General features: G+C 34.7%; 2 protein-coding genes and 1 long non-coding RNA gene across 3 annotated transcripts; 2 read left to right on the top strand and 1 right to left on the bottom strand.

Annotated features, from left to right (window-relative positions):
• The first annotated feature begins 493 nt into the window (after positions 1 to 493).
• Positions 494 to 4650, top strand: bnip1a (BCL2 interacting protein 1a). The gene is made up of 6 exons (XM_046858649.1): positions 494 to 852; positions 2137 to 2229; positions 2309 to 2400; positions 2634 to 2738; positions 3575 to 3693; positions 4039 to 4650. Exons 1-6 carry the CDS (start codon positions 778 to 780, stop codon positions 4233 to 4235), a joined length of 681 nt encoding a protein of 226 aa, XP_046714605.1. The 5' UTR covers positions 494 to 777; the 3' UTR covers positions 4236 to 4650.
• An 8678-nt stretch (positions 4651 to 13328) lies between these two features.
• Positions 13329 to 16045, bottom strand: nkx2.5 (NK2 homeobox 5). The gene is made up of 2 exons (XM_046860116.1): positions 15560 to 16045; positions 13329 to 14437 (listed from the first exon to the last, which is right to left on the bottom strand). Exons 1-2 carry the CDS (start codon positions 15876 to 15878, stop codon positions 13836 to 13838), a joined length of 921 nt encoding a protein of 306 aa, XP_046716072.1. The 5' UTR covers positions 15879 to 16045; the 3' UTR covers positions 13329 to 13835.
• Positions 16026 to 23624, top strand: LOC124392862. Its single transcript, XR_006927233.1, has 3 exons — positions 16026 to 16103; positions 17779 to 17965; positions 23181 to 23624. It is a non-coding gene; the product is annotated as an uncharacterized LOC124392862 (long non-coding RNA).
• Positions 23625 to 25422: the final 1798 nt, after the last annotated feature.

The following is a 25422-nucleotide window of genomic DNA, read 5'->3' as shown; positions in this document are numbered from 1 at the left end:
AGTTTAACATACAAGTAACCATCAGTGAACTCAATAATGATGTAACTATAATGAAGGTATTTTGTGTCACCCAGAGGTTTCTTCCTCACATGGTGTCAGGGATTTTTCCCTAAAACTTTGGTTTGCTTCTTAAGGATAAAATCATAGGAATAGATTTATGAATGTATCATTTTTATTCCTGATAATTGGATTTCTATAGAACTGCTTTGCGACAGTGTCTGGTATTGAAAGTCATATCCAAGTAAATCTTGAGTTGAACTGGACATTGTCAATAATAAGACAAACCGAGAACAAGATATGGTCCAGATGAGAAAGAAAGAAAGAAAGAAAGAAAGAAAGAAAGAAAGAAAGAAAGAAAGACAAAAATACATATAATTTGATCTATAATTTCTATAGTTTATATTTTGATATTTTGAAGGAAAACGCGTTACTTCCGGGGTTTCTTTCTTTGTTTTATTGTTGCTAGCTTCACAGTTCGTCTCCGTCGAAGAGCCTGGTGTTTGTCGGTTTGTGTGTCAAACCGCTTTATCTTTCCTAAAGCACTCAATAGTGCACTTAAACCGACTAATTGTAGGCGGCCTACCGTTTGGTTTGGGACACGCATTTCAGTACACATTGTAACGCCCTGGACCTTTCCCTATCCTCAACGAGTGCACTACCTCTGAGAAGGACGCTAGATCTGTACACCCTATGTAGTTAACTACAGTTCTAAGAGAAGGTGTTTTTGGGATACAGCCCCGGTCTCCATACAGGAGGACTTCCGCTTACAGAGCAGTTATGGATGATGTCCACGTACGGATCTGTGAGCAGGAGATCATCAAATATGATCTGGAAATTAAAGCTCTCATACAGGTAGGCCTGTGACACGTGATCTCAGGGAGACTGTGGGTTTATTTAATTCAATGTGCATGTAAATATGGCTGTTTTCTGTTTTCTGTTTCACACACACACACACACACACACACACACACACACACACACACACACACACACACACACACACAGAGAGTTACCTAATAATAAGAAATGCAAGAAAAAAGATACATTTTAATAGAAAAAGTTAAATGTCTCAGTTACACAGTGGGATTAATAACAATAATAACAATAATAATAATTAAAAAACAATTCTACAATAATTATAGTTTATTAGAACTAATTATTATAAAATCTGTTCCATAACTATCAAAAATATAAAAAAAAAAGGTACATAAATTGAATGAAAAATGCTACTACTACTAATAATAATCTGCATTATAACTATCACAAAAGAAAAACGTATATATTTTGAATGAAAGAAAAAATTCACACAACAACTCCTGAATATGACTTTCTTTTGTCAAAGGAAAATACATTAAAAAAGTATTGTTTTTCTATAATAAAAAATACATACATATTTGTATAAATCTTTCCAAATGTAATTATTTATCATATGCACATAAAAAACATAACTACAAAAAAAGCTAAACGCACACATTTCTTCGTTAAAAAAAAAAAAAAAAAAGTACAACTCCGATTCCAGAAATACAGTAAAAAAAAAAACAATGCAATGATTTGCAAATGTCCTAAATCCAATTTGTATTCACAATAAAACCAAGAAAACATAGCAATTGTTCATACTGATAAAATGTACCACTTTAAGTGGGGAAAAAGGTCATTTTAAAAGTGCTGCAACACGTCTCAAAAAAGTTGGGACAGGATCATGTTTAACAATCTATAGCATCTCCTCGTCTTTTAACAACAGTCTTTGTAGGTCTGGGAACTAATGTCTGGTTTAGATCTGATCCAAGATTCTTGCTGGTCAACAGTCCTGGGGCTTCTTTGTTGTATTTTTTGCTTTATGATGTACCTACTGGTCATTTCATCATCTGGACTCTTCAGCAAAAAACTCTGCCGTCTGTTTTTATTTGCATTTTACTTTTTTTCCCAACTTATTAGAAATTGGGGATGTACCAATCTCTGTCTTTTAGAATGAAAAATAATGATGTTAATGATGATGATGATGATGATCTCATTGTTCTCTAGCAATGAGGGTAAAACCATTAAATGTTTAAAATGTGATCCTATAAAAAGTTTTTGTATGTATCTGATTTTCTGCTATCTATGTGTATGAATTGTGTGTTTTCTGCACCGTTTCAGGATATTAGTGAATGCACCGGGCCACACACTAAACTAACAGAGTTCAACAGTACAGTGAAGGAGAAATTTGTCCGTCTTCGCCAGAGGATCCAGGTGACTTAGAGAGACGTTTCTTTCTGGAGAACAGGAGTGTTGTTTTGTGTGGTTTCAACATTCACACCTCACATTACAGGATCTGGAGCAAATGGGGAAGGAGCAGGATAAAGAATCGGACAAGCTGGCTTTGCTCAAACACGTGGAGGCACATCGGAAACAGATGCTCAGGTCAGGATTATGACGACCGGATAATAACTGCCTTATTGTTTACGCACCTGTGTGTGTGTGTGCACGCTGAGGTGAAGACGTTTTCCTCCCTATCCTGAACATTCACAGATTTACACTGTACTTTGATGTATCAGTGCTCTGGTCATAGGTTATGTGCGTGACTGTAATAATCAGTGAAATGTTCAGGGGTGTGAATACTTTCTCTCTGTAATCGAGATCTTTTGCCCTTGCAGTAACCAGACAGCATGGAGGAAAGCCAACCTGGCCAGCAATCTGGCAATTGATAAACTGGAGAAAGAAGATTTGTTGAGTGTAGGTGACACGGCTGCAAGACAGAGGTGATTATGTGTGAGACATATCAAAAGCACTGACTTTTTGTATAGGATATAAAAAACATATTTATATTTAAATAAAGGACAAACAAATGGTGTTTCTGTGTGTGTTATTCTTGTTATTTATTTATTTTTTAAATACTGATTGAATTGTTTGTTTGTTTGTTTGTTTAAACCCTAACCTTACTTATTGGTCTGCAGGTCTGAATGAAGTGTACTCTGAGGTATCATACAGCAGCCTTTCATACCATACGTCCAAATTGTTAATTAAATCAGGGAAGAGAACTTCTGATTCGAAGTTCAAATCCCAGCACCACCAAGACAGACGCTTCTGGGCTTTTAACCCACAACTGCTATGTAAATAATTGAAATAATGGTCTGCCAAATGCCCTAAATGTAAAAGGAAAAGCAAATCCTGCGAGTTTGTCTTCTTAAATGTAACCGTAATACTGCCATTAGTCAGTAGAGGGCGTTTGGTCATTCACATTGGCACTGTTCATGTTTAATAAAAAGAAATATGGTCAATACTTAAGTTAAAATTAATAATTTTTTAAACATTATTTAAAAGCAGCTTAGCGAAAAGTGCTTCTCACGCACACTTCACATTTATTACGCTGTTCTTATCAGCCATATCAGGAAACCTCCTAAATCTCCTAAAACACTAATAAGAAAATAAATCTAAACAGGCCACAATTTATTTGCATTTTGGAGATGCTTTTATTTGAAGATTAAAGAAATACAAGGTCAAATGTTGGTGTTTCACAATCTCACCACACCAGCTATGAATCAGTGTAGTGCATTTTATTTACTTATTTTTTTTTACTTGGGTGATTCCTTTTCAGAAAGGTGACAAAGGAGAGCCTGGTTCAGACCTCCAGCGACATCACCGAGAGCCTGATGAGCATCAGTAGAATGATGTCACAGCAGGTGAAGCAGAGCGAGGAGACCATAAGCACTCTGGGTAAATCCTGTTTTTGTTTATCCAGGCGTTTGGCTGCTAGCCACTGTATTTTTGTTTCATACTCTAAGAGCTAAAAGATGCAAAGGATCCTGGATAATTCTTTCTTGAATTTACAATTAGACTACATGAATTGCTCCCTTTACTGAGATCTGCACTGAAGCCCCCAAACAAGCCCCAGCATTTTTAGATTACAACTGTCATGATCATCACACACACACACACACACACACACACACACACACACACACACACACACACACACAGATATCAAGTGCTCAACAGTTGCCTCTAATTCAGAGACCAATAATAATAATAATAATAATAATAATCATTTTCTCTTTATAGCCACATCATCAAGAACCGTTCAAGAAACCAATGAAGACTTTAAGGCAATGACAGGGACCATCCAACTGGGACGAAAACTCATCACAAAATATAACCGACGTGAGCTGACAGACAAACTGCTCATCTTCCTGGCCTTGGCACTCTTTCTTGCCACTGTTCTGTATATCCTAAAGAAACGACTTTTCCCTTTTCTTTGATCTTGAGCGCTCGGAATAATCCGACCAGGATCCAGGAATGGGTTTCCATGTGCCAGTTTTACGGTTACAGAGTTGAATTAATGTTAAACTAAATAGTTTGTTCAGTGATGATTTGTTCATCAATTCTATTATTATCAATTATATATTTATTCCAACACTTGCCTAAATCTGTATAAGGAAAGACATCAGTGTGGTTTTCAGGAAGAAAATGCACTTTAACTTTTATAAAGTGTACAGTGAATGACTGACCGATGACCAACTTCTGCTCTTGTGCTATTTTATGTTGCTTATTTTAATCTATTTTTTATTCCACGAAGTAATGACTAATAATTGTCAGTTATCTTTATGTTGTTCTGAATAAGTCCTGTATTATGCATAATTGCACATTCAATACAAAGTCTTACTGTCAACCAGAGCTGCGTGGTTGCTTTAGTTTTAAAACACTCAATGGTGCAGGAACGGTCTGAAATGACTTTTTGTGTCCTTATCGCTAAAGAATTGTCTTTGAATATAAGAAATTGTATCTATAGCTGAAATAAAACCTTTGTCAAATACTGACATCAAATACAGATCTAAAATAAATATTGAAAAGTCCTGCATTTCATGCAAATCTGATGTATGTGCAGATATGTCACTGCCGTTAATATACTGATACAATATATGCAGTAATGTGATTTTTAATATTTCCTGTTGCTTTTAAGCTTTAAGGAACTGATTGGCATTTAAACTAAAACTAGTCAGTGGGATGCACTACCTCACGCCTCTGGGTTATTGTCTTTGCATGGTTTCTGTTTTTCAATTTGTAATTCACATTCTATTTATACACTATATTGCCAAAAGTATTCACTCACCCATCCAAATCCTTGAATTCAGTTGTTCCAATCACTTCATGGTTACAGGTGTATAAAATCAAGCAAATAGACATGCAGACTGCTTCTACAAACGTGTAAAAGATGGGTCGATCTCAGGAGCTCAGTGAATTCCAGCAGGGTACCGTGATAGGATGCCACCTGTGCAATAAGTCCAGTAATGGAATTTCCTCACTACTAAATATTTCACATTCAACTGTTAGTGGTATTATAACAAAGAGGAAGCGATTGGGAACGACAGCAACTCCACGTAAAATCACAGAGCGGGTCGGCGAATGCTGAGACACATAGTGCACAGAGGTGAAGACTTTCTGCAGAATCAGTAGCTACAGACCTCCAGGAGAACGGTACTTGTCTGACTGCATTGTGCCAAGTGTAATGTTTGGTGGAGAGGGATCATGATGTGGGGTTGTTTTTCAGGAGTTGGGCTCGGCCCTTTAGTTCCAGTCAAAGGAACTCTTAATGCTTAAGCATACCAAGACATTTGGGACAATTTCATGCTCCCAACTTTGTGGGAACAGTTTGGGGATGGCGGTTCCTGTTCCAACATGACTGTGCACCAGTGCACAAAGCAAGGTCCATAAAGACACGGATGAGTTTGGAGTGGAAGAACTTGACTGGCCTGCAGTTTTGACCTCAACCCAAAAGAACACCTTTATGAATTATGAATTAGAGCGGAGACTGCGATCCAGGCCTTCGTGTCCAACATCAGTGTCTGACCTCACAAATGCACTTCTGGAAGAATGGTCAAAGATTCCCATTAACACACTCCTAAACCTTGTGGAAGCATTCGGGCCGTCACATCCAGACTGTGCAACAGTTTTTTCCCCCAAGCCATTAGGCTTCTCAACACAGAACTGAACTAAAAACTTACATGACACACACACTCAACTGTGCAGCTGATCTGTACAACCCGGACTCAAACACACAAACGTACTCACTTCACACATCCATGCCCATATTATATCACTTCATTACTACAAACTGTTTACATGCTGTTTTTGCACATCTTTTTTTTTACTGCTGCTATTGCTTTTTTGCACAAACCATTTTGTTTACATTTTGTTTGATTACTATGTTCACTCCTGTACTCTGTACTCGTTTACACACCGCACTGTGTAATATACAGCAGGTTTACTGGCGGCCCTATTTTGTGTGTTGTGTATTTGTCCTACACTGTCTTGTGTTGTCTTTGTACTGTCTGTCTTGCACTGTTTGCAGCAGGTTGCACACGATGCACTTTATGTGGCGAGGACACTTACTAGTCCTTAAATCTGTGTTTTCTGTTATGTAGCTTTATGTTGTTTATGTAGCACCAGGGTTCAGGAGGAACGTTATTTCATTTCACTGTGTACTGCATATATGGTTTAAATGACAATAAAAGCTTCTTGACTTGACTTGGAAAGTCTTCCCAGAAGAGTTGAAGCTATTATAGCTGCAAAGGGTGGGACAACATCATATTCAACCCTATGGATTAATAAATGGATGTTACACAATTTATTTACTTTTGGCAGTATAGTGTACAGGTGCAGCTTATTAAATTAGAATATCATTAAAAAGTTGATTTATTGTAGTAAATCAATACAAAAAGTGAAACTTGTTTATTAGATAAATCAGTGATCCCCAACCTTTTTGGCACCAGGGACCACTTTAATATCAGACAATATTTTCACGGACCGGCCTTTAAGGTGTGGCGGATAAATACAACAAATTAAAATGAAACGACCAGCATGAAAACTGGTATTTTCTAAATATAATAAACGTGAATCCACTGTGTTGTTGTTTGTTCATTTTGCTAGCTTGGGAGTTTAAATTTAGCGGTAATGTATTATGTGTTAGCAGCCGGAGCAGCCCCTTTAAGAAGGTAGAGGATGGAGGTAAGACATGTGACCGAGGCATCATGACACGTATCAAGAGTCATAGACAGATGTGGCGGAGAAAATACGGTAAATATCCAAAATAAAACATCGTTCAGAATCAGATAATTAATAAAACAGAAATAATGTTATGTATTGTTTCTATGCGGCTCAGTACCAATTCACCCACGGACCGGTGCCAGTCCACGGCCTGGGGGTTGGGGACCACTGATATAGATTTATCACACACAGACTGATATATTTTAAATGTTTATTTCTTTTAATTTTGATGATTACGGCTTACAGCTGATGAAAACCCAAAATTCAGTACCACAGAAAATGTGAATATTGTGAAAAAGTTGAATATTGGAGACTCGTAGTGTCACACTTTGATTAGCTAAATAACTCAAAACACCTGCAAATGTTTCCTGAGCCTTTAAATGGTGTCTCAGTCTGGTTCAGGCTACACAATCATGGGGGAAGACTGCTGACTTGACAGTTGTCCAGAAGACCACCATTGACATTGACCACCCTGACCATGGAGGGCTTGGATACAGTGCATTAATGGAAAGTCGAATGGAAGGAAAATAATGTGGTAGAAAAAGGTGAAATGAAGCCCATTCAAGAATTGGGGAGATTCACAAAGAGTGGACTGCAGCAGGAGTCAGTGCTTTAAGAGCCACCACTCCTGAACCAGAGGTGTCTTACCTGGACAAGGGACAAAAAGGATTGGACTGTTGCTCAGTGGGCCAAAGTCATCTTTTCAAATGAAAAATTTGCTTTTCATTTAGAAATCAAGGTCCCAGAGTTTGTAAGAAGAGAGAAGAGGCACAGAATCCAAGTTGCTTGAGGTCCAGTGTAAAGTTTGCACAGTCAGTGGTGGTTTGGGGAGTCATTTCATCTGCTGGTCCACTGTGTTTTATGTAGTCCAAGGTCAGCACAGCTGTCTACCAGGAAGTTTTAAAGCACTTCATACTTACCTCTGCTGACCAGCTTTATTGAGATGCTGATTTCATTTTCCAGCAGGATTTGGCACCTTTCCACACTGCCAAAAGCACCAAAGTTGGTTAAATGACCATGGTGTTGCTGTGCTTGACTGGCCAGCAAACTCACCAGACCTGAACCCTATAGAGAATTTTTGGGGTATTGTCAAGTGGAAAATGAGAAGAGACCAAAAAAGGCAAATAAGCTGAAGGACACAGTAAAAGAAACCTTGGCTTCCATACCACCTCAGCAGTGCCACAGACTGATCAGCTCCATGCCATGCCGAATTGAGGCAATAATTAAAGCAAAAGGAGCCCCTACCAAGTATTGAGTTTATATACAGTAAAAGAACATACTTTCCAGAAGACCAACAATTCACTAAAAATGTTTTTGATTGGTCTTATGAAGTATTCACATTTTTGGAGATGAATTGGCAGGTTTTTGTTAATTGTGAGCCAAAAATCATCAAAATTAAAAGAAATAAACACTTGAAATATATCAGTCTGTGTGTGATGAATCTATATAATGTACAACTTTCACTTTTTGTATTGAATTCCTAAAATAAATTAACTTTTTGAAGATATCCAAATTTGTTTGCCCGACAACAATACTTTTTGCAGGTGTGACTTTGTGAGGACATTTTGAAAACTGCCATTTTTTAGCTGAAAGGATACTAAGGTTAGAGTAATGTTCAGGTGTAGCATAAATAATAAAATAGCAAGACAAATGTGCATGTGTGCCCTTCAGCATATACAGCACATTACTTTTCAGGTTTTCATTTTATTTTATTTCAAGTGTTATGAGAGTTTTTCCAAACAAGAGATCATTGTTGATGAAGCCATCTGGGAATTCTTTAATAAGATGGCCAGCTCAGGCACTCGAGCTGTTTCTATAATAAAGAATAATTTAAATATACAGTAAACACTCTTAACAGGCAGCTGTGCACATACAGACTTCTCTGAGTGGCAGGGGCACTTCTGGGCACTTTCTTGTATGTAACCCATATCGGTATACTTTGGGCAAGATATGTTAATTTATGTAAGTGTCAAAAGAATTGTAGGAATCTTCATAAGGTCTTGTGTGAAGGTTGTGAGGTTGTTTATAGCATGCTTTAACTAACTTCTGCATGGAAATTCACACAGCGAAAACAGTGGCCTGACTTTTTATGTTTTAGATATTTTTTTTTACTATTAAACTATGAAGTGCATGTCATTATTTCATTCCCAGAAAGAGATTAATCTATTTTAAGGTTCATTTTAAGTCAAGCAAAGCAAATGAGTTATGACATGGTCGTTCAAGGCATGGGTGGTTATGTCCTACAGTCAGGCAGTGTATAGGTGTGTTTTGTGTGTTAAAGCCGATACAAACAAATAATGAAATCAAAGCACATGTTAAAAAAATAGTTTTTGCCTCTTGTTTTTTCCAGATACTGAATGCTGCATGCTGTCAGATGAACATCTACAGTGTGACAACTTCAACTGAATTAAACTCCATCCTGTGTAGTGTGGAGCTGCCAGTTGTGCAGAACGACAGGAGAAGAAAAGCTCAAAAAAGCCCAGGACACAATCTTAACGGTGCTGATAAAGAGGCATGCAGCTCTGTCCTTTCTCCGATAAGAGTCGGAAGAGCTGATTATTAACCCCCACCATCACCACTATCCACATTCTCCTTCTCTCTCTCTCTCTCTCTCTCTCTCTCTCTCTCTCTCTCTCTCTCTCCCACCTTTCTTTCTTTATTTCCTCCCTCGCTTTTTCTTTTCTTTTTTCCATTGGAAGAGCAAGACAAGGCCTGTTATTTTTAGGCTTGTGTAGCCATGTTATCTGCCTTGTTCTTTTCAACGCCTAGGAGAGCCGGTGGCCCGTCGTTGCCTGTGTGACCTTTCCGTCGCCCTCCCTCGTTCGTCCCCTCCAAACATTCTCATTTGGGCAGGGCCCAGAAATCCGGCTGCCATTTTGTACATTTAGAGTAGTCATTCAGTTTTACATGCAGGCCTTCGTTTGTTTATGTGTGCAGAGTTTGTGCTCGAGTGTGCAAACACACGAGTGTCTCCTGACGTGTTTAGAGATTTGAATAAGGATCATCGCTTACTCATGTGAAGTGGCTGCTATTCTGTCTGTCCTTTTCTCTGGCCGTAAACGTCACCGCCCTGTCTCCTTTGTCTCCATGTTAAGCAAATTGGGCCTTTTTAAACATTAAGCACAACACTTTTGGTCTGTCAGTCAACTCTGACATTGTGTGAGCTATGTTCATGAAGTTCACACATCTCCAGGCTTGGTACCTCAGAACCTCCATGTATTTATTTCAGGACCAGGGTTGGTAATCAGTGAGGAGGTTATTATACAAAACTTTTTATTATTATAATTATAATGATATATAATGATTAACATTAAATCTAATGACAAAACTAAATCACAAGTTATCATTTATTTAATATGAATAACGAATGTCCTACTGTATTGAATGCAAATGCAGGATGAAGTGTTGATATATTTCCTTTAATTGCAGCACTCAGTCAGTGAAATGATAACACACCAGTGTGTGTGTGTGTGTGTGTGTGTGTGCGTGCGTGTGTGTGTGTGTGTGTGTGTGTGGGTCATGGCGCTTAAACAGGAAGAGCTGTCACAGCAGCTTCACCCGATCCACCAAACATGTTAATGCTCTCCCACTTTCAAATAAATATTTGCCGGCCGCTGATTTGTCTTTTTTGGCGCTTTGCCGGTTCCATGGTTTTTTTTTTGGTTTGTTTCTTACCCAGGGACTGATAGTCAATTCCTAAAGGAGCTATAAAGCTGTCAGTGCCACCCACACATTACTGAATGAAAGTCTGTAATGAGCTCTAGAAAAGACTGAAGACGGACTCTAAACACAATGAATAAGTCTGTCCGGGAAAGTGAGCACTGAGTTTCTCTTTTTTTATTATTAATTTTATTAATCCCAGACACGGATTTTAGAAATCTATTATTATTATTATTATTATTATTATTATTATTATTATTATTATTATTGTTGTTGTTATTATTATTATTATTATTATTATTATTATTATTATTATTATTATTATTATTATAAATATTGTTATTATTATTACTATTACTATTATTATTATTATTATTATCATTATTATTATTATTATAAATATTGTTATTATTATTATTATTATTATTATTGTTATTATTATTATTATTACTATTATTATAATTGTCGTTATTATTATTATTATTATTATTATTATTATTATTATTATTATTATTATTATTATTATTATTATTATTGGGTAAACCAAAGAGAACATATTTATAGTATAAAGGAGAAATTTGCGACGCAGAGTTTTAGGGTAATAAAAAGCACCATGTGATAATAATAATAATAATAATAATAATAATAATAATAATAATAATAATAATAATAATTAGTCGTACGATAAAACATGCATATGTTTGTAATCAACGTTTGCAAACGATTCGCGACTTTCACTGCAATATTACTTCTGCTGATAATAATAATAATAATAATAATAATAATAATAATAATAATAATAATAATAACAACGACAATTATAATAATAGATATTATAATATTAGAAGAATACTACTTCTACTAATAATAATAGAATAATAGTAATGAACTAGTAGTGGCTAGTCTGTATTAGAAATGTACATTGAAAACACATTCTTTTAAATGTGAAAAACTACTACTACTACTAATAATTTATCATTCCATTTTCACGTTGAAAAAAAAGATTTATTTTAGATTACAGATCCAGAAATGTCCTGTATCGAAACATTTGTACTGGCAGCAGACTGTATCGACAAATACTGTGTCATTTTATCACTTTTCAAATGTGGGTCCGCTTTCAGTGGTCACCCAAATCAACATTATTAAAAGAGCGAAAACATGATAGAGAAGAAAAAAAATACCATACACTCACACTGTTGATGGGTTTGGATTTCCGGAATTGGTGTTTTTCACGTTTCATCGTTCAAGTTAAATGCGTTGAAAAAGATAAAATAAAAAACACGCAGCGCATTTGTTAACAAAGCAGATTTCATAGCACAAGTATAGATGGTACGATTGTGTGCATTTGTGTTAATATTGTTGATGCACAACACAAATCTCAAAGGCAACATCACCATAGAGTTTTCTCATTCTGTACAGCATCCTCTCATTCCATTACAATATACACTAATAAAATGACAATAAAATGACTATGATTTCATTCCTAATAAGATATAAAAGACTTCCTGTCCTATATGTCTATAATTAAATTATTGAGCAACTACTGACCTGTTTCTACAGTAACCTAATATCACGAAAATCCGCTTTGTGAAAATCACATCCCCACAGTGTGTCTTAAACAGGCTTTTAACCACAGACACTCTATTTATTTTTTTATTTTTAATGTCATATGTTGTTTTTTCCCCCGAAATTGATAATTTCTGAACAAACTGCTCAGGTATTATTTGTATTCACTGTAGACTGTGTCCAGATTGCAAAAGTGTCCAACCCTACAATAAAATTTCCATATATTATTATATATATTGGTGTTCAATTGTGAAAATATGCCAAAGTAAAGTCAACTATGTGCCTCTAATAATCAAGAGTCACGGAAAATGTACTTTATCTGGACATCGCAATGAAAAAAAAAACATTGCGCAAGAAAAAGAAAAGAAAAAATTATAATATGATATTTATTATTAATATATATCATATATTATAAGCCATATATATATATATATATATATATATATATATATATATATATATATATATATAGAAACCATAAAGATAAACACAATTTTCCGTTACTCTTGTTATTAGATGCACATAGTTTACTTCACTTTTGCCATTTTTTTAATAATTGAACACCAATATATAATAATATTATTAATAATAAATAATAATAATAATATTAATAATAATAACAATAATTAGTCGTACGATAAAACATGCATATGTTGTAATCAACGTTTGCAAATGATTGATTTTGATTTTGATTCGCGACTTTCACTCCAATATTACTTCTGCTGATAATGTGTGTGTGTGTGTGTGTGTGTGTGTGTGTGTGTGTGTGTGTGTGTGTGTGTTTGTGTGTGTGTGTTTTATGTTTTATTGTAAAAAAAAACAAACTAAAAAAAAGCACAAATAAAAGACCCTGTCTGCAGTTTTGTAGAGGTAAATAAAACATTGCTTTACATTTTGCTGAAAAAAGTATGAAGTATGCTGTTGTCTGTTAAGTTGGATATGTTACGCAGAAAAACACACTTCATATGTTCACTGGATAATTAAAGCTTCTTCTAAAACCTTATTCGAAACCTGCATATATAAAGGCAGCAAACTGTACCATCAAATGAACAAGTTCTGCACATGAATCATCACTCATCCAAAGATCTTTACAATATTTTATTTATCAATTAAAGCCCGCTGATGACTTTTAGTCTAATAAACTAATTAAAGCACACACAGCTTATTAAGAGCAAACCATGTGCTCCTGATGGCACGTTTCTTTGAGAGAGTGTATATAATCTGGAACAGAGTTACGGGACTTCTGGAGTCTCTAAACAAGGTATTAAAAAGAAACTGTATCCGTTACAGAACAATAAAAATAATAAATTAATACACAGGGCCTGTGTGTATGCAAACTGCATTTCTGTTCAATTACAGTTAATGAATTGAACACATTTAGATCACGTGCCTCAGAATTTAATAGATTTGCTTGGAAATTCACACATACAGAACTGCATTTCTAATTGAAATTTACTAATTCACACTAATTTACAAATTCCCCTTCTGTAAGAATGTTTTGTTTTGAACTCTCCGCGCAGTTCAGTCTGACTGTTGCTTAAAGACACCACTAATATCCTGTGCATGAAGTCCGGGAGAGTGCTGCTGCTTCACCAAGCCCGAATCCCGTGTAATGAGGAAACTCCTCCGCCGGCCTGGAACGGCGCCTGCACGTTATTCAGATCCCCAACGCCGAAATTCACGTAACCGCCGCTGGACGGTGACGTTTGCACCGGCTGCACGTTTGCGCTCGCCGAGTAGTTGCACGTGTAGTTCGTGTTGCCGCCGCTCGGGAAGTTCACGTTCCCGAAGCTGTGGTAAGCGTTGTAAGGGAAGTGGTTGATGCCCACGTTGTACGAGGTTCCGTAAGCGGCGTCTCCCAGGCAGCGCTTGCCGTCGCGCACGAGCACTGGCACAGACACGCGCCTCGGCGGGCCCGCGCCCACCATCTCGAGCGTCTGGTCCTGGCGCTGCCGCTTGCACTTGTAGCGCCTGTTCTGGAACCAGATTTTCACCTGCGTGGACGTCAGCTTGAGCACGTGCGCCAGGTGATCTCGCTCGGGCGCCGAGAGGTACTTCTGCTGCTTGAAGCGCCGCTCGAGCTCGTACACCTGCGCCTGCGAAAACAGCACGCGCGGCTTTCGACGCTTCCGCTGCCCGGGGCGCTCTGCCTCATCCGGTTTCTGCCTCTGCTCCGGTGAGCGCACCTTCTCTGAAATGACACAGTTGATTGATTAATTGATTGATTAATTGGTTGATTTGTGGAGTGACTGATTTATCGGAATGGTGCACTGATGTTGCATGTCTCAGACACTGAAAAAAGAAAATATCCCCTAAACCCATAATTTGCCAGAATCTAAATAATTACATAACACACACATTATAAACACATTTAATAAATATCTAAATTAATATAAAGCACATACACACTAAATATGAGCATACACACAAAATAATTCGTTTATTTATTTTACTTCTGTATTCATTCAGGTGTTCATTGAACACAGTAAGATGTTGCTGTTCTTTAAGATGCCCGTGAAGACCTTCAGCACTGATCTGATGTTAAAAGAAGACCACTATGGGCCCCACAGTACTTTAAAAAGAAGAGAGTAGTTTATGTAAAAGACTGTATGTGATGCTTCAGCGGGTGGATTTAATAATGAGGGATGATATTTTGTGAAACTGGACAGTCTGCGTGCAGAAGTGCTGAGAGTGCAAAAAAAAAAAAAAGAAACACTCTCCTTTTGTCATTCGTCAAATTGTTTGGATGAGCCTTCTGGAAAAGATTATAAATCGCGCGCAAATGTTCACTTGGAGTAAATCATAACAGTGTAAAACTCTCTGACAAGAAATAATGATTACAGATATAAACACATTTCCGTGGTGCAGATCAAAATCCAACGTCTGGGATTGACCAGGTTCACTGAATCATCTGGACTAAGACTTTGAACAAAAAAAAAAAAAAAAATGTATATATATATATATATATATATATATATATATATATATATATATATATATATATATATATATATGTATATATATATATATATATATATATATATATATATATATATATATATATAATAATAATAATAATAATAATAATAATAATAATAACATTGATAATAGTAACAACAAACAACAAACATTATAATCATTATTATTATAATAATGATAATGGTTTATTCGTACTGTTTTTTCTTTCTTTTGAATAAATGATAGTGTTCAACAACTACTAAATCCATCCAACTTTTCACAGCTGACCAAAATATTTTATTTAACATTTGTGACCTATTAAGCATATCAAAATATATTTCTCATTCAATATCACCTTTTCTTTCCTTGGAGTCAAGCGTGTCGTCTGGCTTTGCGTCTTTGGCTAGATCCATTTCTAAGAAACTCTTTCCATAAAAGGCAGGACTAAAGTCCACAGATGTGCTCCTGTCACCTTTATGCTCCTGCTCGTCACCAGGAGCGAAAAGCGCGGCTCCGTTCACCGCGTCCACGAACGGCTCCGGTTTGAACATCATGCAAGACGAAGTGGGGAGCGACATTTCCAACGAGACCATGTCCTCGTGGTTCTGTTCCAGGTTTAAAATGTCCCGGACTGAGAAGGGAGTGGAAGACATTTGGCTCGAGAACATCGCCATCGTCGCAACAGGTCGTGTTCAACCCCACGCGAGGGTCCCTGTTGTCATTTATCAGGATGACGCGCTGCGACTTTAATGCATAAAGACACCGCGATATTTCCCCACGTTCAATTTCCCCGGAGCACAAATAGTTCAGATCGACCCCTGAAACATCTCTTTCACGGGTTCTGTGGGGCAGAGGGGTGAGAGCCTGGAGTAAAAAAGGAGGGACTCGCGCGTAATAAGGTATACGGGGTCTGATTGGCTGAGACGAATTCTGTGCAAGAAACACAAAGTAAATGTATACACATGAACTGATCAGTTGATTTACCCCCTATGTGACAGATTGCTTTGTTTTTTCTTTGTTTGTTTGTTATTCAAAGATTTTTATTGATAGTTATCTGATAGATAACATTTCATTTATTTCTCTTGCTGCATAGTATAGTATAGTATAGTATAGTATAGTATAGTGTAATATAGTATAGTATAGTATAGTAATATAGTATAGTATAGTATAGTGTAATATAGTATAGTAGTATAGTATAGTGTAATATAGTATAGTGTAATATAGTATAGTATAGTATAGTATAGTATAGTATAGTATAGTATAGTATAGTGCAGTATAGTATAGTATAGTATAGAGTAATATAGTATAGTATGGTATAGTGTAATATAGTATAGTTATGGTATAGTATAGTATAGTATAGTATAGTATAGTGCAGTATAGTATAGTATAGTATAGTATAGTATAGTATAGTATAGTGTAGTGTAGTGTAATATAGTATAGTATGGTATAGTGTAATATAGTATAGTATAGTATAGTATAGTATAGTATATAGTATAGTATAGTGCAGTATAGTATAGTATAGTATAGAGTAATATAGTATAGTATAGTATAGTGTAATATAGTATAGTTATGGTATAGTATAGTATAGTATAGTATAGTATAGTATAGGTATAGTATAGTATGGTATGGTATGGTATAGTATAGTATAGTATAGTGTAATATAGTATAGTATAGTATAGTGTAATATAGTATAGTATAGTATAGTATAGTATAGTATAGTATAGTATAGTGCAGTATAGTATAGTATAGTATAGAGTAATATAGTATAGTATAGTATAGTGTAATATAGTATAGTTATGGTATAGTATAGTATAGTATAGTATAGTATAGTATAGCATAGTATAGTATAGTATGGTATAGTATAGTATAGTATAGTATAGTATAGTATAGTATAGTGTAGTGTAGTGTAGTATAGTATAGTAGTATAGTATAGTATGGTATAGTATAGTATAGTATAGTATAATATAGTATAGTATAGTATAGTATAGTATAGTATAGTATAGTATAGTATAGTATAATAGAGTAGAGTATAGTATAGTATAGTACATGCCCACTTCCAGATGCTTGCTTTTAATTAAAGCAGCATATTTCTCATTACAATTAAAGGATATAAATGAGAAAATCTCTGGTCACAGTTATGTTATGTTATGTTATGTTATGTTATGTTATGTTATGTTATGTTATGTTATGTTATGTTATGTTATGCTATGTTATGTTATGCTATGTTATGTTATGTTATGTTATGTTATGTTATGTTATGCTATGCTATGCTATGTTATGTTATGTTATGTCATGTCATGTCATGTCATGTCATGTTATAGTATAGTATAGTATAGTATAGTATAGTATAGTATAGTATAGTATAGTATAGAATAGTATAGTATAGTATAATATAGTATAGCGATTAGAACTTAGGGTCTTTTCTGCACTCAAAGGAGAGTTCTTACCAAAATGGGACTAAACATATGGTGTAGAGAACAGTATTATACATTAAAGTATTATGTTAAGTAATGTGTGAACTATTAACACAAAGGATTTCTTTAAAAAAAATACATTTTATTGTATTTATTCCAGGGAAACTTGGGGGTTGAGAAGATTCTGTGTGCTAGTGTGCTGGAACCTGAAACCTGCACCAACAAACTCAACTGTCTTTCACCGACAGATCGCGGTGTCACTGACTGTTATCGGTATGTGATAACAAATGACAACAAACCAGCAGCCACCCACATCCACCCAGCAGCAGCCCAGTTATAAAGGTCAGGTCAGTTATATCCCACATAAAACCTTCTTGTCTACATTTAACAGCAGCATGGTGCCTAAATATATACAGTATATAATGTTAATGGCTGATTTTGGATATAGCCCCCAGTCCTTATCCTCAGCACACAGAGCACAGATCTTAAGTGCTTAATGATGAGCAGTTGAATCAGGTGTGTAACATTAAGGGGAAGTAAAACCTCTTAATGTCCAGTTTGGATCCCCAGGTCTGAATGCTTCTGCCTTGACACCTTTTCCAGAATAAGAAACATGTTTTTCCTAAAAGATTGTAATGTATAATGTCCAGGTTTACTTCTATTCTTGAATAAAACTGGAGATTGAATGCAACTGAATGTAATAATCATTAGATCTAAAAAGCCTAGAAATGACACAAGCCGAATTCTTTAAAATTCTAATGGAAAAATGTATAAACAAACCCGATGCTAAATTTATGTCCAGTTCCTCTGGGCTAAACACAGTCTCCGGCAGTTTTTGGCCCGGGTGTGAAAGCAAGAAGCTTGGCACGCTCCGAGAGAGAGAGAGAGAGAGAGAGAGAGAGAGAGAGAGAGAGAGAGAGAGAGCTGTAATTCCTCACGGCAGACAGACAGCATTATCGTTTGTTTTTATCTCCCCCGGTTGGCGCTGTACGCAGTGTAAATGGTCCCGTCGTGTCTCCGGCTGCGTGTTTATAGTGTTTTTAGGAGAAGATCTGCCCCGTGGCTGATGAATGAACGCCAGCGCTTTTGGGTGCAGTGAAGAGTGAGCAGTCCTGCAGGCCACCGCTGCAATAATTGGCGAAATAATGTAAACTCGCCTAAGCTTATGGAAAGCTGGTTTCTCTCAGGATGATTTATGGACAGGGTTTTCTTTTAGAGAGGGTGTGGTTGAGGAATGGTAAAAAAGAAAGTAAGGTCCACGCATTATATTATTATTATTCAAATTAGAAATGCGTGCCTATATATATATATATATATATATATATATATATATATATATATATATATATATATATATATATGTCTTAATTTGATATTAGTTTTTGTATAAAATGGGGTATAGTAACTGTGGACACTAAATGCGTCGGATGCGACATCCCCGTTCGAGCGCAGTTGGGTCTCAGAGTTTGTCTTTCAACAGCGCGCTTCCAGCAGCAGATAAAACAAGGGGATAAGAGTTCTTGAAAACTTCCTCCTTGGTGACCTGCAGAGGATATTCTCGGGTCTGAGAACTGAAATGGTCCGATGGGTCTTATCTAAATTGGTCTGGCTTACTGGAACCTAGACTGGTGTGTTTCCGCCTCTTCACCTGCGTATCCGCTGTTATCCTGCAACTTCCAGACACAACGGCATCCACATCCTTATCACAATATTCAATATACTTGCTCCCTGAGAACCCACATTTGACCTTGTCTATTATAGACATGTTTTAGTTCATGCTCGTGCAACAAATAAAACACATTCTGCAATACTTTAGGTAGTGTTTTAACCACAGCCATTAGCCAGAAGAAAATCAAATCTCATCAAATAGCAATTCTCCTTTCTTTTTAATGGTTACCAAATCTTTTCAGGGAAAAGATGCAATAAAGCTAAAATAATAGTCGAAAGTGGATGAATGACTTCACAATCTAATATCGAATATAACCATCCTTCTAATCATTTGCATGTCCGAACGTGTTAGAATTAAAAGATGCTTAATTACAATATTTTTCATGGTTGGTGTGATGTTATATTAGATCGTTATCAATAGATATCTAATATCATAACAGAATAATATTAAAAAAAATTGTCAAATAATTTTCTAGTTCTGACTGTAACATAATAGGTTTCATTTTAGTGCCCTCATTCTATCATTTTTATAGCAGTCTATTCAGGACCTGGAGTCTGTCCTTCTACTTGCTCCACAAAATTAATATTATCATAAATTATTTAACAAATCATCCATTTTAACTTTTTAAAGTTCTATTTAATACTTTAAAACATCACAGAGACGCGTCAGCTTGTGTTCCCAATTGCAGCATCTATAAAGAGTCACCAGCCTCTGTCCCTCTTGAAATGACTGAGACACAGAGAAGCACAAATTCCTCTGTCTTAAAGATGATCCTAAAGATTTAGAAAAACTTGCTGACTGTTATAGAGTGGTAAGATTTATGAAATATTAAAGCTTATGTTTAAGTGTCCTTCGACTAAATTAAAGTTCCTTTGATTGAGTTGTTACTATAGAAATGATACACAATTGTATTAAAACAAAAGTATAAATATAAAGCTGTTATTTATGTCAAAGCTGAAATGAGCTGCTGTTACAAAAATTAATCCAATAATGCTATTAAAAGATAGAGCTAGTTAAGTTAAAGCAAAGAATATAGAAATTATTTAGTTTCTTGTAAATCGTCCAATGAAGTGAGATTTATATTAAGATTATTAAAAACATAGCTCAATGAAAGTGCAGTATGGGTTTTAACGATGGTGCTCACTCGGTGAATCTACCTCCCATTTAAAAAACTCAGCAGCTGTGATGTGAGCTGGGGAGCCATATTATGTGCAAGACATTCACTATCATCTGCTCACAAACTTCCTCGGTCAATCGCTAGATTAAATTTTTGAAATAAGGTTGCTTAAGATGTCCAAAAACCCAAAAGTACAATGATCCTGCCACTAAAGCTATTATGCCTATGTATACATAACCTGACATTAGGTGATTATTAAATATTTTGAGACAACGAATAGCCCATCTCTATAATATTCAAATGTAAATTAATATTATTATTTTTAAATAAACATAACTAACACCGAATTGCTTATTGGTAATTGCATTACATATTCATAGGCTTAAACCCCTGTAGTGCAGGTTCTTGCTGCTAATTTACTGATATGAATGTTAATATGTATTGTTATAAATGATTTCACATGATAAAAGTAGTATAGATCCTCCCACTATCAATGACACATTCTCAAGTGCCCCATCTGTTCTGCTGTGTGTTTCTCACATCTCGTATATGACATTCGTTTCAAATTATACACATTATTTTAAGGAGCTACAGCTTACAGTGGCCTTGAACTGGAAGTCAAGGTACTGCATTACATGTAGCCACAACCATGGCTTTAAATCATTTATTTTGAGCTTGTAGTGATTGTTGACATAAAATAATGAGAATAAAAAAAATTGCTTATTAAGTAAAATGCAATTGTTTTTTTATTTGTTTTTGAAAAAATAGTTTATTTAAAAATGTAAATGAGCTTCACATTTAAGTCAAATGTATTTTAAATTAATTAATAAATATTTATGATTTATTCTTTATTAATTAGTATGTTTAACATGTATGTTTTTTCAGTGCTAATATCTCAGCATGCTAACATTTATTTAAACTCTTGAATAGTTTGAATAATAGCTTCTTCTTCTTTTTTTTTTAAACGAAGCTTTTTTTGAAATAATAAAATATAAGCATCTGCTAAAATCCCACAAGTTAGACAAGAATCTCTGAAATGTATAACAAAACACGACATTAAAGTACCATTAAAAATGAAAAAATAATCAGAACTAATTCAAACCAAAGTCTTTTATCATCGCACAATTTGTTCTCCATTTGTCTTGAGATCATTCGTTCATGTTCAGAAGTTTGGCAGTAGATTAGACAGTCTATTAGTGTTCAGAGAGTACTATAGTGGATCCCAAAGGGAGTTAGTTGACCTGTCCTCTGTTAGATGTCAGAAAATAGTTTTGACTACTTGCACAGATTCAACTGATGTTCAGGTTCTCGCATTTCAAAACATCAGAAAGTCCTTGCACCTAGAGTCTATTCGTCATAATTAAGTGATACTTTTCCTGCTGGGGATTTTCCGTTAAGGCTTCTGACACTGCAGATGTCGTTTTCTTGACTTCTTTTAACTTTGTACCTCTTGCAAACCTTTCTCTGAAAGTTGTTTATGAAAATTCAGTAGTAAATTTCCTGAAAATGGAAACATGGAATTTAATATATTTTTAACTTCAAGCCTTAATTAAGAATCAGTTTTAATTATTATTACTGATTACTGATTTATTTCCCACAATCTTGTACCCTGTCATGGAATGGCCCAGACTATATTTATCAAGTGTAACGAAAATATAAATGTTATAAATATTGATTTTATAAATAAAACATGATTAAGTAAAAGAACAGACAACATGTTCTAAACAGGCACATATAGAGATACAAGTAGGAACTTTTCCTTATGAACAGATCGATATGAAGCTTTCAGGGCAAACCAAGACCACGAGTCTTAAAATGAAATGCATTTGTAGCATTACTCATTCTTTTTTAGTAACTACTTGGTTAATTTTGTTTACAAATCTTAATTTGTAAAAAAAAAAAAAAGATCCCAGTTAAATTCATTTAAAAGTATTTTAAGCGAGTGCAAAAAAAACCCTGCTTTAAAGAGAACCATCTCTAATTGTAATCAATAAACTTGATTGATGGAGTTGAAGTTGAAGATTATGGACTTTGCTTGAAAACATTATTTATTTGTGTTTGAACCATTAACGTTTTTAGAGGAATATTAATGTATTTTAATATTTAATATTTAATATAATGTATTGAAATTAAAGATGTAATACAGTAATTCTCAGTACTCCTTTTTCTCATAATTACATGATAAAACACAGTGCTTTAGTCCTGTTTAAATAATCTGCTGAATTCAGTGGCAAAAAGCAAATTGTTTTGCATAATCTTTTGTGAATCTTCTTTTTAACATTGTAAAATCTTAGGCGTCTTAATTCTTTAAAAAGGATCTAATTTAGTAGGTATGTGAGTGAACTTGAATACTTACATTTAATGTCTTCTTTGGAACACTTGTTTAACTTTTTTATTATTTAACAGTTATGTAACTGCTATTTTATTTGTTTTTATGACACTTAATATGAACTAGAATAAAAGATCGGTTCCAAGCAAGGTTTCAAAACTTTAGCTGGTATTATACGTGTTCAAAAGGTACAAGCGAATGACATCAAACCTGCGCCTAGTTTCTATTGACATTCTTTAGAAATGTTATAAAGTCATGACCAGACTATAAGGAGGCTCAACTCACCCCCGAACTTAGACATTAAAGAGTGAGAGGAAATGGTAGTCTGAATAAAAAGAGAGTGATCCATATCGTCTGACTCACATACTGGATTTTTTAGCGTTTCAGTTAAAGATGTATGTAGCAGATCCAACACGTGCTAACATACTTCCCCTTCTCTCCCACTAGACCGCACTGTGTTTGAGTGGATGTGTGAGAAACATCAGCATGATGTCCATCATCTCCCTGTGAGTTTTGTCTCCCCTTGCTGGTGCCTCTTTTAACATCGGGTTTTGTCTGATTCTTATGATTTATTTAGATTATGTGGACAAGTGCTCTATATTTATTTCTGTTGAAGCACCTTTTTTGTTGGTCTGTTTACTGTTGGTTTCTTATGTGTGGTTTTTTGGGTTCTTGACCTATTCCCATGTTCTAAAATATGCGTATTGGTGGACTGTTCATGTTAAATTTCCTCATAGATTGCATAAATTGTCATTCACTTAATCAAATGGCAAAATTGTAAGTTGCTCTGTATAAGACTTTTGTATAAGAAATGTTTTTTTATTTTTATTTTATCGGTTTTGAAATTATTTTTGGATCATTTGAACCTGTACAAGGCTAAAACCCATACAAACATGCATTCATACATACATACATACATACATACATACATACATACATACATACATATATTCATACATACATACATACATACATACATACATACATACATATATTCATACATACATACATACATACATACATACATACATACATACATACATATATTCATACATACATATATTCATACATACATACATACATATATATTCATACATACATACATACATACATACATACATACATACATATATATATATTCATACATACATACATACATACATATATTCATACATATATATTCATACATACATACATACATATATATATTCATACATACATACATACATACATACATGCATACATACATACATACATATATATATATATATATATATATATATATATATATATATATATATATATATATATATATATTCATACATACATACATACATACATATATATATATATATATATATATATATATATATATATATATATATATATACATACATACATACATACATACATACATACATACATACATACATACATACATACGGTTCTTTCTTAGAGGTGAACATGATCATGACTCTTTTATCAGTCTTTAATTGTGACAGTATTTTTAGTCAGTATTTTGAGGATGTGAGTTCTGAGATGTGTGGTTTCACATGTATTGGAGAAATTATGTGTTTGTCCTTTACTTTATATTCCTATTTCTTTTTCTTATTTTCTTTTTACCATTGCAATCTCTCTTATAAAGGCTCTTTTCTGTAAAAAAAAAAAGCATCTGTTTAAAGTACAAGATGTATGATTACACATTCTGTCCAGACTTCATATGCATTCAGACAACACTGTACTTTTTGATATTTTTGGCCTAATGGTCACATTATGTTGCGCAGTACTGAGCTTTAAAGCAACGTTGTTTATGTGTGCTGTATTGTAGGCAAACACTTACGTCTTTTAGGCAGTTCCTTTTCTAAACAGATATCATGTAAACCAAGCAATGTTACTAAACAGGTTCCCAACCCTGTCCTGGGTTACACACATCCTGGTTATGTCCTGTAAAGCTTACTGTTTTGCTGTTCTAACTCAACCACTTCAACTCAGGAAGAGATATTAATTCACTGATGATAGTTGATGATAGTTGAATCAGGTGTGTTGAAGTGTGGAAAACACTAAAATGTGCAGGAAAAGAGGGTCTTCAGGACCAGATGTGAGAGCCTGTGTTTGTTTGTAAAAATCGTTACTGTCACAAATTATTCGAACACACACACACACACACACACACACACACACACACACACACATATAGTATCTCACAAAGTGAGAGTACCTTTAGTATATCTTCTCAAGTAACAAATCTATAAAAATAAAAAATGTGTTATATTAGGAGTAGTAACACTTGTATAGCAGTTAGGTGCTTGCTGCTAAAGTTACATGATGTCATTTGGCTATTTCTGAATATAGAAGCTGAACTGAACACTGTAGCAAAACATGGACTGTATGCATAAACTCCATTACTTTGTAGATTAGTCATCAAATTTATTCAGCAGTAAAATGGAACATTATAGAGAATATAACCATATATATATATATATATATATATATCCTGATATATCAGATTTATAATAATCATAATAAATATGTATTGTAACTGTTGCACATTAACATACCATTAGATGAAATAAGATTAAGTTCACTCACTTCCATGCTGTTGTAATAATCAATCAATAATTAAGTAGTGTGTTGCCCCAAATGTCTTGTTTCTCTGTTATGTGTGTGTGTGTGTGTGTGTGTGTGTGTG

The sequence above is a fragment of the Silurus meridionalis genome, chromosome 10, assembly GCF_014805685.1.
Source record: "Silurus meridionalis isolate SWU-2019-XX chromosome 10, ASM1480568v1, whole genome shotgun sequence".
NCBI classification, from domain to species: Eukaryota; Metazoa; Chordata; class Actinopteri; order Siluriformes; family Siluridae; genus Silurus; species Silurus meridionalis.
Note: the sequence above shows the minus strand (reverse complement) of the source record. Positions and strands in the feature narration are given on the sequence as shown.

Excerpts from the sequence above, each read along its gene's own strand:
- bnip1a (XM_046858649.1), top strand. The coding sequence starts at position 778 with ATGGATGATGTCCACGTACGGATCTGTGAGCAGGAGATCATCAAATAT. Across the intron at positions 853-2,136 it reads AAATTAAAGCTCTCATACAG|GATATTAGTGAATGCACCGG; the intron begins GTAGGCCTGTGA and ends GCACCGTTTCAG. Across the intron at positions 2,739-3,574 it reads GACACGGCTGCAAGACAGAG|AAAGGTGACAAAGGAGAGCC; the intron begins GTGATTATGTGT and ends ATTCCTTTTCAG.
- nkx2.5 (XM_046860116.1), bottom strand. The coding sequence starts at position 15,878 with ATGGCGATGTTCTCGAGCCAAATGTCTTCCACTCCCTTCTCAGTCCGG. Across the intron at positions 14,438-15,559 it reads TGACTCCAAGGAAAGAAAAG|AGAAGGTGCGCTCACCGGAG; the intron begins GTGATATTGAAT and ends GTGTCATTTCAG.